General features: G+C 39.4%; 1 protein-coding gene across 6 annotated transcripts in view; it reads left to right on the forward strand.

Annotated features, from left to right (window-relative positions):
• Nucleotides 1–14,250, forward strand: part of TRIO (trio Rho guanine nucleotide exchange factor) — an 830,868-nt gene extending 816,618 nt beyond the window's left edge. For all 6 annotated transcript variants that reach the window (XM_033929845.1, XM_033929848.1, XM_033929849.1 and 3 more), the window contains one exon: nucleotides 11,462–14,250. In XM_033929845.1, coding sequence (XP_033785736.1) covers nucleotides 11,462–12,004 — 543 coding nt within the window. In that variant the 3' untranslated portion in view covers nucleotides 12,005–14,250. The remainder of the gene's footprint in view (nucleotides 1–11,461) is intronic.
• Nucleotides 14,251–14,714: the final 464 nt, after the last annotated feature.

Consider the following 14,714-nt stretch of genomic DNA (forward strand, 5'->3'; position numbering starts at 1 on the left):
CGGTTCCTTCCTATTATTAACCCCCAAATGCATTACTCTGCATTTCTTTGCATTGAATTTTAGTTGCCAGGCATTAGACCATTCCTCTAACTTTTGCAGATCCTTTTTCATATTTTCCACTCCCTCTTCGGTGTCTACTCTGTTACAAATCTTGGTATCATTTGCAAAAAGGCACACTTTTCCTTCTAACCCTTCAGCAATGTCACTCACAAACATATTGAACAGGATTGGCCCCAGCACCGAACCCTGAGGGACTCCACTAGTCACTTTTCCTTCCTTCGAGCGACTTCCATTAACCACCACCCTCTGCCGTCTGTCCGACAGCCAGTTTCTGACCCAGTTCACCACTGTAAGTATTCTCTCTCTGCAAGCCAGTTTGTGGGAAGGGATAAATCACTACACTTATGGAATCCGTAGTAGATTAAGAACCTAATCTTTCATCCCATGTGAACTTTTATTCTCAAAAGCAGGATCTGTTATTGACAAATTCAGATCATCTCTGCTTCAGTGCCTTCCCATTAGTTGTTTTCAGTTATTTCTTTCAAAGTATTTCATTTTATTGGTTTTCCTTTGTTCTAGTAACACTTTTTGTTTTGGGCCTTCGGGCTTATCTCAGCCTGTTTCCAGATTGAGAGCATCAAGCCTTTTTCAGATTACTTGAACTCCCAGCCCTTTGACCTAGCATCAGCGGTTTTCCCCTCATTGTCCAAGGCTTTAAGCCAGGGGTGTCAAACAATCACATTAAGGGGCCAAAATCCAAAACAAAAGGGGCTAAGTCGCGGGCCAGACCCCGCCCCATAATAATACTAATTATAACACCATTCTTTCCATTCATTTTTCATATATTCGCACACACAATATAATCTTATTAACACATAATGGTAATGGTTAACCACAAAATTAAACTACACATAACACACTGTATGCTTTTCAACATTCATTCCTACCAGAACACAGATAACCCCTATGCAAATACGGGACTAAAAACTAAAAGTATTAATATATTTTTTTAAAACACCCTAAGATTCAAGATTCTGCATGCAGTACAACCCCCAGAGAAAAAGAAACAAATGTATTTCTTCCTGAGCAGTGCAAAAGATAGACAGCAGATTAAAATGTTCAAAATTGACACAATTCAAATACTAACTTGAAAATATCATTCCCCCTACCTTTGTTGTCTCCCTCCCTCCATGCTGTGGCTCCCGGCGGCGGGTGTCTAACCTTCTGTGCGGCTCCAAACTGACCGTTTTATGCAGCCTGCAGTCCAGTGCCCCCAGTGTTACATTGTGGCCGGCTCCCTCCTCCTCAAAGCAGTAGTGGGCATGGAGCCGCATGCAGTGGCTCCTCGTGTGTCTTGCTTCTGCGTGCAGTGGCTCCTCATGCGTCTTGCTTGCGGCTCCGTCCACACTATGGCTGTGAGGAGGAGGGAGCCGGCCACAAGGTAACACTGGAGGCATGAGACCACGGGCTGCATAAAACGGCTAGGCGGGCCGGATTTGGCTTGCGGGCCTTGAGTTTGACACCTGTGCGTTAAGCGGTGCACTCGATGTAACAGGGCAGTTTCAGCTACTGACCCACACAACTGGTGTGTCCAGTGCCTAGGTCTGAGCGCTATGATTTTTCTTGCTTGCTCTAAACTTCAGAAGAGGTTGTTAAAAGCCAGGCAGTTGCAATAAGAGAAACATTTTGGGTCAACTCCAAGAACATTGAGGATGTCTGCTGGCTCCGATGCTGACACTCAGAGACCACCAGCATTGACAACGGCGCCAATTTTATCAACACCCTGGTCAACTACTCTCCCGTGGTCCATTGGAGGAAGTTCGTAAAAAAGCTTAAGAAACATAAATACCCTTCCCCCTTCAGGCATGCATCAGCGGCATCTCGGGCGTCCATCCATCGACGCACTCAAAACGTCAACGCACCAAAACTAGATCATCATCAATGCAGTTGATATCTCCTCTGAGGTGTGCCTTAACATTGAGATTATCAATGCCTCGACACCTGATGCAGTATACTCTTTCTGTACCACATGAAGGCAACATTCTGTACCACATGAAGGCAACATTGGTAACGGCACCATATCTGCAAGACCAGATCAGAGAACTGGTGCAGAAAGAATTAGCTGCATGCTACAGTGCAGAAACCTGCTGCATTGCATCTAGCCTCATCTCAATCCGAGCAAGCCCCTAGAAAGTCAAATCGTGGACCACCATCGACATTCAAAGAGACTTCCTTTCTCCAGGGAATACAATTCTTCCCATACTCGATACTGACATTCCTGTCAACGAACACCTCGAAGCACTCCTCGGCACTTTCCTCAGTGCAGTATTCGCCATACTCCTCGACACTTACCATGACATTCATCTTGATGATCTTCATCTTCGAGGCATGACATCGAGGGGTATGATTCTAAACTATGAAACTGGGTGGTGAAGAGATGTATTGGATGTAGCCTTATTAGTCAAAAAGGAAATGACAGTATTAGGGGTAAAACTGGACTCTCATTTAACAATCAAGTTTCAAATTTTATTGTTTTTAATATACTGACCATCAACATGTATCTGGCCGGTTTACAATGCTAAAATTTAAAATAAAAAGTAAAATTATATATATATATATATATATATATATATATATAGGAGGAGGAGTGAACATTAAAAAGACGATTGACAAGTACTTACATGAATTTGAGGATAATAAGGGGAAGGAAGGGTCAATAAGTACATTATTAAAAACAAAATTTAAAAGAAAAGGGATGAGGGGGGTATGACATCAGGAATGAGGATCACAATGAAGTGTCAAATTGATAAAACTATTCAAGCCTGTTTTGGCTACTTAAATATTCATTGTTTAAAGCTGATGTTGGCACCTTTTGATTTTAGAACTGTAGCTCAGTGAACGATTAAGAATACAATATTTATGATATTTTTGATTGAAATATTTGAGGGAAGGGTGGATGGGGAAGGAATATGTACTTACGATGACAATAGAAAGAAATTCAAGTGATGTGTAAAAGTTTTAAATGATGTAATACTGTGTACTTGTTATAAGATGAAAAAATGAATAAAGAATTTGGAAAAAAAAAAGAATGATTATCTCCAGACTGGACTACTGTAATGCACTGTACCTTTGAATAACTAAAACATGTAGCAGTGTGTTGCATTTAGTCCAAAATGCAGCAGCACGGTTGGTTATGGGTGTTGCAAGAAATGAACATATAACCCCAGTCCTTCGGAAGTTGTATTAGTTACCAGTAGCACAGAGAGCCCAATATAAAGTAATCTCGATTATTCATCAAAACACTTTACCATCTAATACCTTTATATTTTAAGCAATTTCTGATGTTATATTGTCCCGGTAGAGCACTGCATTTTCCACTCGATTTATAAACTTATGTAAACCTTTTCCTACTCTTTCTCATTTTTAAGTTCTTGTAAACCGTGCCGAGCTCTACTTCCGTGGAGATGATGCGGTATATAAACTTAAGGTTTGGTTTAGTGTAGTTTAGTTTAGTAAATACCATGTTATTTGAAACATCAACTAAAGTGCAATATGCTGAGACTAGAGCAGCTGTTTTTTGTGTGACAGGTGTTACAATGTGGAATGCATTGATGGGGCAATTATGCCTATGTGCTGACATTAAAATTTTTAAAAACTATTGAAAATACAGTTATTTGTATCTTATTTCATTTAAAGAAATATTTTTCTTTGTACAGGCAATAGATAGAAGTAAGCAAGAAATGTCATGAAGACTCAGATTTTTGTAATGTTACTTTTATGTTATGTATTGTATGTTTATTATAATGCTACTTTTATGTTATGTATTCTACTGAATTATTGCTAGTACCTACTCATGATTTTATGCGTAAAGGTCTAGACCAGTGGTCTCAAACTCAAACCCTTTGCAGGGCCACATTTTGGATTTGTAGGTACTTGGAGGGCCTCAGAAAAAATAGTTAATGTCTTATTACGGAAATGACAATTCTGCATGAGGTAAAACTCTTTATACTTTATAAATTTTTCCTTTTGGCTAAGTCTTAATAATAATATTGTCATTTATAGCTAAAGAGACATATGATCAAGAAACTGTTTTATTTTACTTTTGTGATTATGATAAACATACTTAGGGCCTCAAAATAGTACCTGGTGGGCCGCATGTGGCCCCCGGGCCGCGAGTTTGAGACCACTGGTCTAGACCGTGGAGACTGTTTTTTTATGATTTTTTGGGATATATCATCAGCTTTTGATAATGTAAACCATCAAATTCTTTTGGCAAGATTATGTTCTTTGGGTATTGGCAGTAAAGTGTTGGATTGGTTTAAGTCTTTTTGTCATATCAGACTTTTTGTGTACAGTGGGTCAGAATAGGTCAGATTGGTCTACACTTGGGAGTGGAGTACCCCGGGGTTCAGCTTTATCGGCTATTTTATTCAATATCTATTTACTACCTTTATGTCAAATTTTGAAATCCCTGGGAATTTGCTGGCAGCATTCAGTTTGTAATACCAGTGAGAGACTCGATGGCTAATGCTCAATCTCAGATTGAGAATTGTTTTCATGCAATGAAGAATAAGCTAAAATTGAATATTGAAAAAACTGAAATTATGTGTGTAGGTCGAGAAAAGCATCTGCCTGTATTTCCATTGGAGATTGGGCTGGATAATACTGTGATTCCAATGTCAAGTCAGTGTAAATATCTGGGTGTTTTATTGGATTTGATGTTATCATTTAAGCCGCAAATTAAGATGGCAATTTCCAAGGTCTTTTTTAAACTTCGATTGCTAAGAAAGTTAAGAAACTATCTCTGTCAGTGGAAAATTTTTGAACAGTCATTGGTGCAATGTTGACACCTTTGTCTGATTACTGTAACTCTTTATTTGGGTTTGCCAAAGTACACGATTCAAGTGCAACAGTTGGTGCAAAATGCGGCAGCTCGCGTGATTGTGGGGGCTTCTAAGGTTGACCACATTACACCTATTCTGCGTGATCTTCACTGGCTGCCTATTGCCTAGTGCGGGGGTATTCCAGTCGGGTTTTCAGGATTTCTCCAATGAATATGCATTGAAAGCAATGCATGCAAATAGATCTCCTGCATATTCATTGGGGAAATCCTGAAAACCTGACTGGAATACGGCTCTCAAGGACCGGAGTTCCTAGTACACAGAGTTTAAAAGAGTTTGTTTAATTTTTAAGCTGTTGAAGGAAAAATGTCCAACACTACTTAGTTATCTTCTGCAGATATATACTCCTCGTCATGCATTACGATCTGAAGATAAAATCAGTCTTTGCTTTTTTGTAAATGACTGAGTTAGGAACAATTTTATTGCTTTGATATAGTTACTCTTCTCTTCTATATATAAGTTCATGTAAACCTTTTTTTTTTTCCTTCTCTTCCTATATTTTAAATTCTTGTAAACCGTGCCGAGCTCCACAACATCCGTGGAGATGATGCGGTATATAAACTTAAGGTTTAGTTTAGTTTATGAGATGATTTGTTTTTATGTATTGTTGTTTGTTATACTGTTTTAATTATGCATGTTTGAATGTAACTCATGCAGAATTGTTGGATGGTTGTGAGTATTAAATTTTTAAATAAGTAAATAAAGTATAAGAATTGCCATACTGGGAAAGACCCAAATGTCTATCAAGCCCAGTGTTCCGTTTCCAACAATGGCCAGCCCAGGTGCCAAGTACCTAGCTAGATCCCAAGTAGTAAAACAGATTTTATGCTGCTTATCCTAGGAATAAGCAGTGGATTTCCCCAAGCCATCTCAATAATGGCCTATGGACTTCTCTTTTAGGAAATTATCCAAACCTTTTATGAACCCCGCTAAGCTAACTGATTTCACCACATTCTCCAGCAATGAATTCCAGAATTTAATTACATGTTGTGTGAAGAATATTTTCTCAAGTTTGTTTTAAATCTACTACTTGGTAGCTTCTTCACATGCCCCCTAGTTCTAGTATTTTTGAAAAGCGTGAACAAGCAATTAACATCTACCCTTTCCACTAAACTCAGTATTTTATAGACCTCTATCATATCCTCCCTGAGCTGTCTCTTCTCCAAGCTGAAGAGCCATAGCTGCTTTATCCTTTTCTTATAAGGAAGTTGTCCCATTCATTTTATCATTTTTGTTGCTCTTCTCAAAACTTTTCTAATTCCACTATGTCTTTTTTGAGATATGGCAACGAGAATTGCACACAGTATTTGAGGTGTGTCCATACCACAGAGCAATACAAAGGCATTATGTTTTATATGGAAATAATCTAGATATGTATACATTTTGAAATAAAATAATATCTCAACATTCATCTTCTGAGTACCCAGAACTTTCTGCAGATGAATCGTATGGTATTCCTTCAGATCCATCTCCTCCACCTCCTTGTCAAAGGTTTCCACCTGAAAGCCTGTCTTTCACAAAATTCATTAGATAGATAGGGCATGCTCTTCCAATCAAAATGGAGTCAAAGTCTGAGCCGCGAGCAGAATTAATGGTTGCTCTAGATCAGTGTTCTTCAACCACCGGTCCATGGACCAGTGCCGGTCCACAGAAATTTCCTGCCGGTCCACAGGGCCAGCACGTGCATCAGGCCCAAAAAAGTGTTCTTCAACCGCCGGTCCACAGTGCGATCAATGTGGTGTTATCTTTGAGCCAGTTCCCTCTTCCTAACTGATTCAGTGCACAAAGCCATGGGCAGTGGCTCCTATGGGCATCCTGCGCCTGAACCGGAAGCCTTCTCTCTGATGTTGCAACATCAGAGGGAAGGCTTCTAGATGAGGCACGGGACGTGCAAGGTGCAATTAGTACTATTATGGGGGAGGGGTCTGGGGGTGGAGATTGGGTAGAGATGGGTGGGGTCTGGCCCACGACTTAGCCCAGTGTTCTTCAACCACAAGTCCACGGACCAATGCCGGTCCACAGAATAATTATTTTATTTCTGCCAGTCCATAGGTGTAAAAAGGTTGGAAAACACTGCTCTAGATTATAAGGAGTGGCCCGAGGATTATCTTAAACTAACCTTCTACAATTTAATGAAGTATGCCATGTTTAAAAACTGGGAAGCTAGATACCATATATAGAATTCAATCTTGCCCAGGGTTTGACAGGTCACAACTGCAGCATCAATCCCTCCTTGTCAAGTCTGCATTAAAGAAAATCAGCATTTCAGGAACTTATTTCAGTGTTCCACCTGGGACAGAAGGCAAGACTCATGATAAATTTGGTTATAGAGTATTCCAAAGCCTATGCTAACAAAAAGTATACTCAGCTACTGTTTTATAAGACGTTTTACTTAGTCTCCTCTTCAAAAAATGTCTTTCTATGTCCAACATATTCCTGCAGAACATTTAAGTTCTTACCAACATCTATCCAATGATCTGCTACACTCAGTATTTGATGCCTTTGATCAGCATTTTCCATTGCCATGAGGAGACAAGCATGGCTTCATTTTGGATCTTGATGCCAATGTGCATCATACCTTGTTTAGGATATGACCTCTTTGGAGACAAAAATAGAGGAAGCAACACAAAAGATAAAGACATGAGGATTCCATGAGAACACTATCATCCTCAAAGTCATTTAAGCCTCAGACATCTAAGAAGTTTTATAATCTTAAACATTCTTCTTATTACACCAAACAGCGATATGATCCAACTTCCTCATCCTCTTGTGCTCCCACGCAAACACATCCCAAACAACAAAGAGCTCAGAAATCTCAGACGGATACTCAATCAAAATTTCCAAAGTCTTTTTGACTCCATTCACAAGAGCTTAGCCAGTATAACCTCTACCTTCAATTATCTCTGTATCAATGCTACTCTGTTATAACAATAGACCACTGGGTCCTTGAAGTGTTGAGATATGGCTATGCCCTTCGACTATAAATAAAACCTCCAAACCATCCTCCAAAAGAGTCGTATTTCAAACCCCATCATAAGTTCCTTCTTCAGCAAGAGCTCTCAGCCCTCCTCCAGCTCAGAACAAGTACCCCCGCAGGAGAGGGGCTGAGGGTCTACTCCAGGTATTTTCTTATACCAAAAAAGAATGGAGGCATCTGTCCAATTCTAGACCTCCAAGCTCTCAACAAATGCTTGCTGAAGGAGAAATTTTGTATGGTCTCTGAGAACCCTTTTATCACTGTTGGAGAAAAATGACTGGCTATATGCTCTCAACCTCAAGGAAGCCTATACCCACATATCCATCTTACCTGTTTAGAGAAAATATCATCACTTCCGAATGGGAACATACCATTTCCAGTACAAGGTGCTCCCTTTTGGCCTAGTGTTGGCACCCAAAGTATTTACAAAATGCTTAGCAATAGGCATTCAGTTCTCTGATCACACTTTGATCACACAGTTTTCATGTGTTCCCCCTTACCTGGATAACTGCTTGATCAAAGCTCCAACACCTCAACAAGCTCACTAGGCTATGAATTTAACCATATGCCTTCTAGAACTTCTAGGATTTGCAATCAATTATGACAAGTCTCATTTACAACTGACCCAAATTCTAGAGTTCATTGGAGCGCTTCTAGACACAACTTAAGCTCATGCCTTTTTGCCACAACACAGGCTCAAGACTCTGATTCCTATCTGCCAGTCTCTTCCCTTCAATACATAAAGCTTGCCAAATGATGCCTCTCCTGGGTCACAAGGCATCTACAGTTCATGTAACTCCATTTGCCCATCTAAATCTCAGGGAACCTCACTGAACTCTTTTGACAAAGTGGTATCAAGCTAGCATTCCAATATCCCAACACATATAATTTACCTCAGACCTTTGTCAGTCACTTCAGTTGTGGTTATCACCGACCAGCCTTTCCAGAGGCCGCCTATTCCGCACTCCAACACATCAAAAAATATAAACAACAGATTTTCCCATGCTTGATTGGGGATCCCATCTTGATGGTCTCCACACTCGGCAGCTGGACCCTCATGAGAAAGCTCTCTATGTCAATCTCCTTGAGCTTTCAGCAATTTGCCATGTTCTATACACATTCCAAGATCGCCTTCTCAATCAAGAAGTACTCATTTGAACAGACAATCAAGTATCTATGTACTACATGATCAAGCAAGAGGACACAGGATCTCGCCTACTCTGCCAAGAAGCAATGTAGATCTGGTCCTGGGCAATCCCATGCAACATCTTTCTGAACGCAGTCTACCTAGCAAGGAATCTTAATACTTTAGCATACAAGTTGAGCAGACTTCAGCCACACGAGTGGTCCCTCAACTCATCCATTCTGTGTCACATAGTCAATATTTGGGGGACTCCAGAAATCAACCTCTTTGCTTCCCCCCACAATCATAAAATTCCACTCTTCTGTCACAGAATCTACTCTCTCAGTCGTCTGGAGTCGGATCCTTTACTCTTGGACTGGTGGGATAAATTCCTTTATGCTTTTCTTCCAATACTTCTACTTAAGAAGATTCTACTCAAACTTCGCCAAGAACCAACCACCATGATTTTTATAGTACCTCAGTGGCAACAACCACCATGGTTCCCTTTCCTCCTTCAACTCAGTGTATGGGAGCACATCATGTTTCAAATCTTTTCAACGCTGCTGAAACAGAACGAAGGATCTCTTCTTCATCCCAATCTACATTCATTAGCTTTCACAGCATGGTATCTCTCTCCTAACCAATAGATAAATTTACACTATCTGCACCAGTATCAGCTATCATTGAGGCTTCTAGAAAACCTTCCACACAGTACTACTATCACTTTAAATGGTCTCAATTTACTTCTGTTGTAACCTCAACTCGAATCCAAAAACTTGTCCTCTACCATCAGTTCTGGGTGGGGAAGGTGTGGTTCACTTGTAGAGCTGCAGCCTCTGTACCCAGAGGTTGTGAGATCAAATCACAATGCTGATTCTTGTGACCCTTGGCAAGTCACAATCCTTCAGTTCCCACTGCTTTGAATGTCAGCTTTGAATGCCAAGTCCCCATCTAACTCTAGTTTAAGAACATCTTCAGTCAGAGTCCATCTTAGTGCTATTACTGCCTTTCATATTCCTCTGGACAGCAGGCCATTGTCAATACATCTCTTGGTATCCAGATTCATGAAAGCCACCTATCAAACCTCCTTCAGTGTTATTTGGACCTTAATGTTATCCTTTCTGCTCTCCTGAAGCCTTCATTTAAACCACTCTCAACTTCATCCTTCAAGCATCTTAATTGAAAGTAGTATGCCTCATAGCTCATACTTCTGCACGAAGAGTAGTGAACTTCAAGCACTTGTTTATGAACCTCATTATAGGATGGTTCTTCGTACTCATTCCAAGTTCCTTCCTAAAATCATATCAGAAAGCAGACTATAGTCCTTCCAGTCTTATTTCCGAGACCACATTCACACCTTGGGGAAGCTGCACTCCACATATTGGACTGTAAAAGTGCACTAGCTTATTACTTAGATCAGACCAAGCCTCACAAAACTTCTATTCAGCTGTTCCTGTCTTTTGATCCTAGGTGGACTGTATCTCCTTTTGCTATTCTTGAGCTGGGCTGATGCTGGCATGCCGTATGACTGCACATAAAGTACGAGCAATGGCCAGTTCAGTAGCTCACTTACATTCCACTCCCTTTGAAGACCTGTAAAGTGGCCACCTGGCCTTCAGTTCATACCTTCACATCCCACTTTTGCTTGGAGAATCATTTCAGACAGGCTAGTCAGTTCAGATAATCAGTTCTACAAAATTTATTCTCCACTTAGATGAAAACTATCCAACCAACCCTTTTAGTTTCACCAGGCTCATGATATAATCAAATACATCTTCTTAGAGACATGATCCTGGCCACTAAGGAATCCCACATACCACATGAGAATTGGCTGCCTGCTTGTCCTGGGATAAAGCACAGTTACTTACCTGTAACAGGTGTTATCCGAGGAGTGCAGGCAGATATTCTCACAACCCTCCCACCTCCCCTACTAGGCTTCTTAGCTTTGTTATTGAACTGACGGTCCCGCGAGCTGATGTTGGACAGGAAGGCACTTGCACAAGCGGGTTACAGGTAGACTCAAGACTTCTAAAATGACAGTATGCTTTTGCACTGTCCATACCAGGCTTTGTGGATAACAATTCCTTACATATGAGAATATCTGACTGCTGTCCTTGAATAATACCTGTTACAAGTAAGTAACTGTGCTTTATGGGCCCACTGAGTATCAACACCTACTTTTTCTGGTAAGAAATTTTGCCAGAGTTAGAAAATAAGATCAAGAAGGACTGGAGTTGATAAATTTGATTCCATTTCTTAATAAACAGGAGTGTACATGACTTGTATAACAATATTTTGTGAGCATCATTATTTCCTAAATAAGAGAAGCAAATATTTAATTGATATATTTTAAAGGCACAAAAATAATAAAAATGAAATCTGTTCCTATTATTACTCATTTCTACATTACATACAGACTCTAATATCCTAAACTGAAGTTGCCTCTCTCTCTTTTTGCAGCCTGAAAATATCCTGGTGGACCATAGTACAGCAAAACCAACTCTAAAACTGGCTGACTTTGGCGACACTGTGCAGCTGAATACCACCTACTACATTCACCAGTTACTGGGGAACCCAGAATTTGCAGCTCCTGAGATCATACTTGGAAACCCAGTCTCCCTTACCTCGGACACATGGAGCATTGGGGTGCTTGCCTATGTCCTTCTAAGTGGTGTTTCACCATTCCTGGATGAGAGTGTGGAAGAAACGTGCTTGAACATTTGCCGCCTAGACTTCAGTTTTCCAGATGACTACTTCAAAGGAGTTAGCCAGAGGGCCAAGGAATTTGTTTGTTGTTTGTTGCAAGGTGAGCCATCTCAACGTCCCTCTGCCACATTGTCCCTTCAGGAGCCATGGCTGCAGCCAGGCAATAGCAAGAATACTTGCAGCATTGATATACTAAGACTGACCTCATTTATCGAGCGCCGGAAACACCAGAATGATGTTCGGCCCATTGGTAGCATTAAACACTTTTTGCAGAGCAGGCTCTTGCCCAGAGTTTGACCTAACTAGGTAGTTATCCTTCTCTTATTCTCTTTCACCTGCCAATCAACTTGGAGATGGTATTCTCCTGCCAATCAAATGTTAACTTAAATTTGAGGGGGAAAAAAAAAACCTAACAGCTGATCAGCTGCTGGAATGTTCTTTGTGTGAAATTGTATTCCAAGTGAACCTGTAAGCAACGGTTCTTGGGATTCAACAATGCCAATCAAGCTTGGGGAGAAGGCGTAAAGAACTTACACTGTTGTACCCTGCGAGAGGCACACCAGAACCTTTGCTGTCTCTCAGTATTTTATTCAGGTTTCTGCAAAAAAAAAATAATAATAATAATTTAAAAAGAGAGAGAAAACAAAAAAAATTGTACAACACTATTTTTTAAAACAAATAAGGAAAGAATTTTGCTAAAGAGTTAAACCTTTACTTGTACCATTTTCAACATTTATTCAAGGAAAAACAGAAGATGCCTATATTCATTAGGCTGGTATTCAACACAAAATGACAAAAAAAGACACATTGAAAATAGTTGCCTATGTGGTTGCTGCCCATCAAGATGGCTGCCATTTATATACATGTCTGGTTTTCACCTGGTCATTGAGCTTTCCAGTTGCCTCCGCCTGTATTTATCTTACATAACAATGCACTAAAACCAGACACTGCTTTTTCAGTGCATCTAACCTCAAACTTTTACATACAATAGAATGAATCATTTTGCTCTGATAACATTATAGGCCTTACTGTATATATATGACTGTTACCTGCCTTTGGCTAATTTGTTTTTTTCCCCCACCTCTTCTTTATTGATGTTATTTCATTGAGGAGCTGGTATACCAATATTGGGAAGGGGGGGTTAGGGGAAAGGAAGCAGTTTTTAGTTTGGGATAGCCATTGCTTGTCCCATCAAATAAAGGAATTTTTTTTCCTGGCTGGTAGACCAGCTTTACCAGTCTGATTGCAGCCCAGTTTACGGGCAAATGAAAATATTGTAAATACACTCATTGGAATTTGTTTTTATTTCATATCATGTGCAATGTTGTGGCTTTAACATTTTATGCAACTATTTATGAAGACCTCTGTTGTAACTGTAATAAACATATGGAAAAAAACCAACACTCTAGCACCGCAAGCTTCATGCTTTTCTGTGTGGCTCCAGGGAGAAGGGAGAGAGTTTGTGGCGGAGTTCTGTCCTTATATTTTCAATCACTGCACCACTAACTAAAAGTAAACTTGACTTGAATCTCAAAATGTTAAAATAAATCTTGGCAGAAACTAGATTTATTTCCCAAATCACGAACAGAATAAAAACTAGGGATGCTAACTTAAAATGTATTGTTTTCATGTGGTGGTGGTGATTATTACTGTAAATTTATTATTTTGTGAAAATACCAAAGTGGTGTTAACACGGGGGTTTATTTTTTTTCATAAATCCAAACCTGCCATTTATTTCTTTGGGATTCCCCCCACTAACTTTAGTTCTAGAGCACACTTGTGTGACACTCTCTCCCTTTTTGTAATAAATTATAAATTATGCAATGAGTCAAAGGCATTGCGTACAAGCCTTATTTTATAAGGCTCTTGTCTGTCTTTGTGTCTGGCCAACAAAATTGGTCTGCAATACTGTGATTCATTTTACTGAACAAAAAGAGGAATATGGCCAAATATTGTCATTTGGAGTTTTTCAGTGTGAAATGCAATGTCCAATATAACAGAGGAACAGCTTTATCAAGAGTAGTTCTCTAATGGAAAAAAAAAAAAATCACCTGTTTTTCTCAGTGAGAACATGGGCATATTCTGCTGGTTTAATTTAGAACCGTTTTTTGCCCTGGAATGAGCATTTTTGCTGCAATCTTTCCTCAAAGCCTGCATTACCAACACTGCTAGACTCCTGGAGTTATAAGCCATAGACTGAAATAGCTGGTTTCAGCTTGACAGCTTCCAGTGTATTTTATTTATTTTTGTACTTTTATTTGGGTTTGGTTTTGTTTTTTTGTAAAACTGTACAGATAAGTTTTTGAAAAAGGAAAGAGAAAAATGAATTAAAAACTGGATATGTGTATTCACACCAAACTCATAACATTTTATTTTAAGTGTGTTCTGTTCTTGTTTTCATTTGATTTCAATCACATGTATACATAATTTTGCATGTATATTTCTTTTGTACAGAGACTTTCAATTGTTTACACGGTATGATGTGATGTAAATATTTTATTTTGCCATCAATTATTTTACAGATTAAAACATATTTGATATGATGTTTGCCTGAAACTCCTTTTGCATGTATGTTATTTCTTGCTTTTGTAAGCTTTGTTTGTGAGATCTGACACTAGTTACATTGCATGATTTGGAATGGTTTGACATTTGATACCGAGACTTCCTTTTTTTTAGTTTTCTGTGCTCCTTTCTACAAATCTTATTTTGTTGAATCTGTAAAAAGCGTGTCTCTTTGATATGTACTTAAAAGTTGGGTATATTTTGCATTTATGAAGAAATTGATCCTCTCTCACAATGAAGATGATCAATTGGTTGAGTGTGTGCCTAGAAATATACTCTTTACTAAATTTTTCAGTCTAAATGCCTAAGCAGAATTGGCCAAATTTGGAAGTGTCTATAGAAGGATGGGGATTGTAGCAAAGTATGATTTTTCCTCTATTTTTGTGAATTCAGCTTCACTCAAGTCAACATACTACTTCCCTTCTTTTAAGAACATTCTAACCCA

The sequence above is a fragment of the Geotrypetes seraphini genome, chromosome 2, assembly GCF_902459505.1.
Source record: "Geotrypetes seraphini chromosome 2, aGeoSer1.1, whole genome shotgun sequence".
NCBI classification, from domain to species: domain Eukaryota; kingdom Metazoa; phylum Chordata; class Amphibia; order Gymnophiona; family Dermophiidae; genus Geotrypetes; species Geotrypetes seraphini.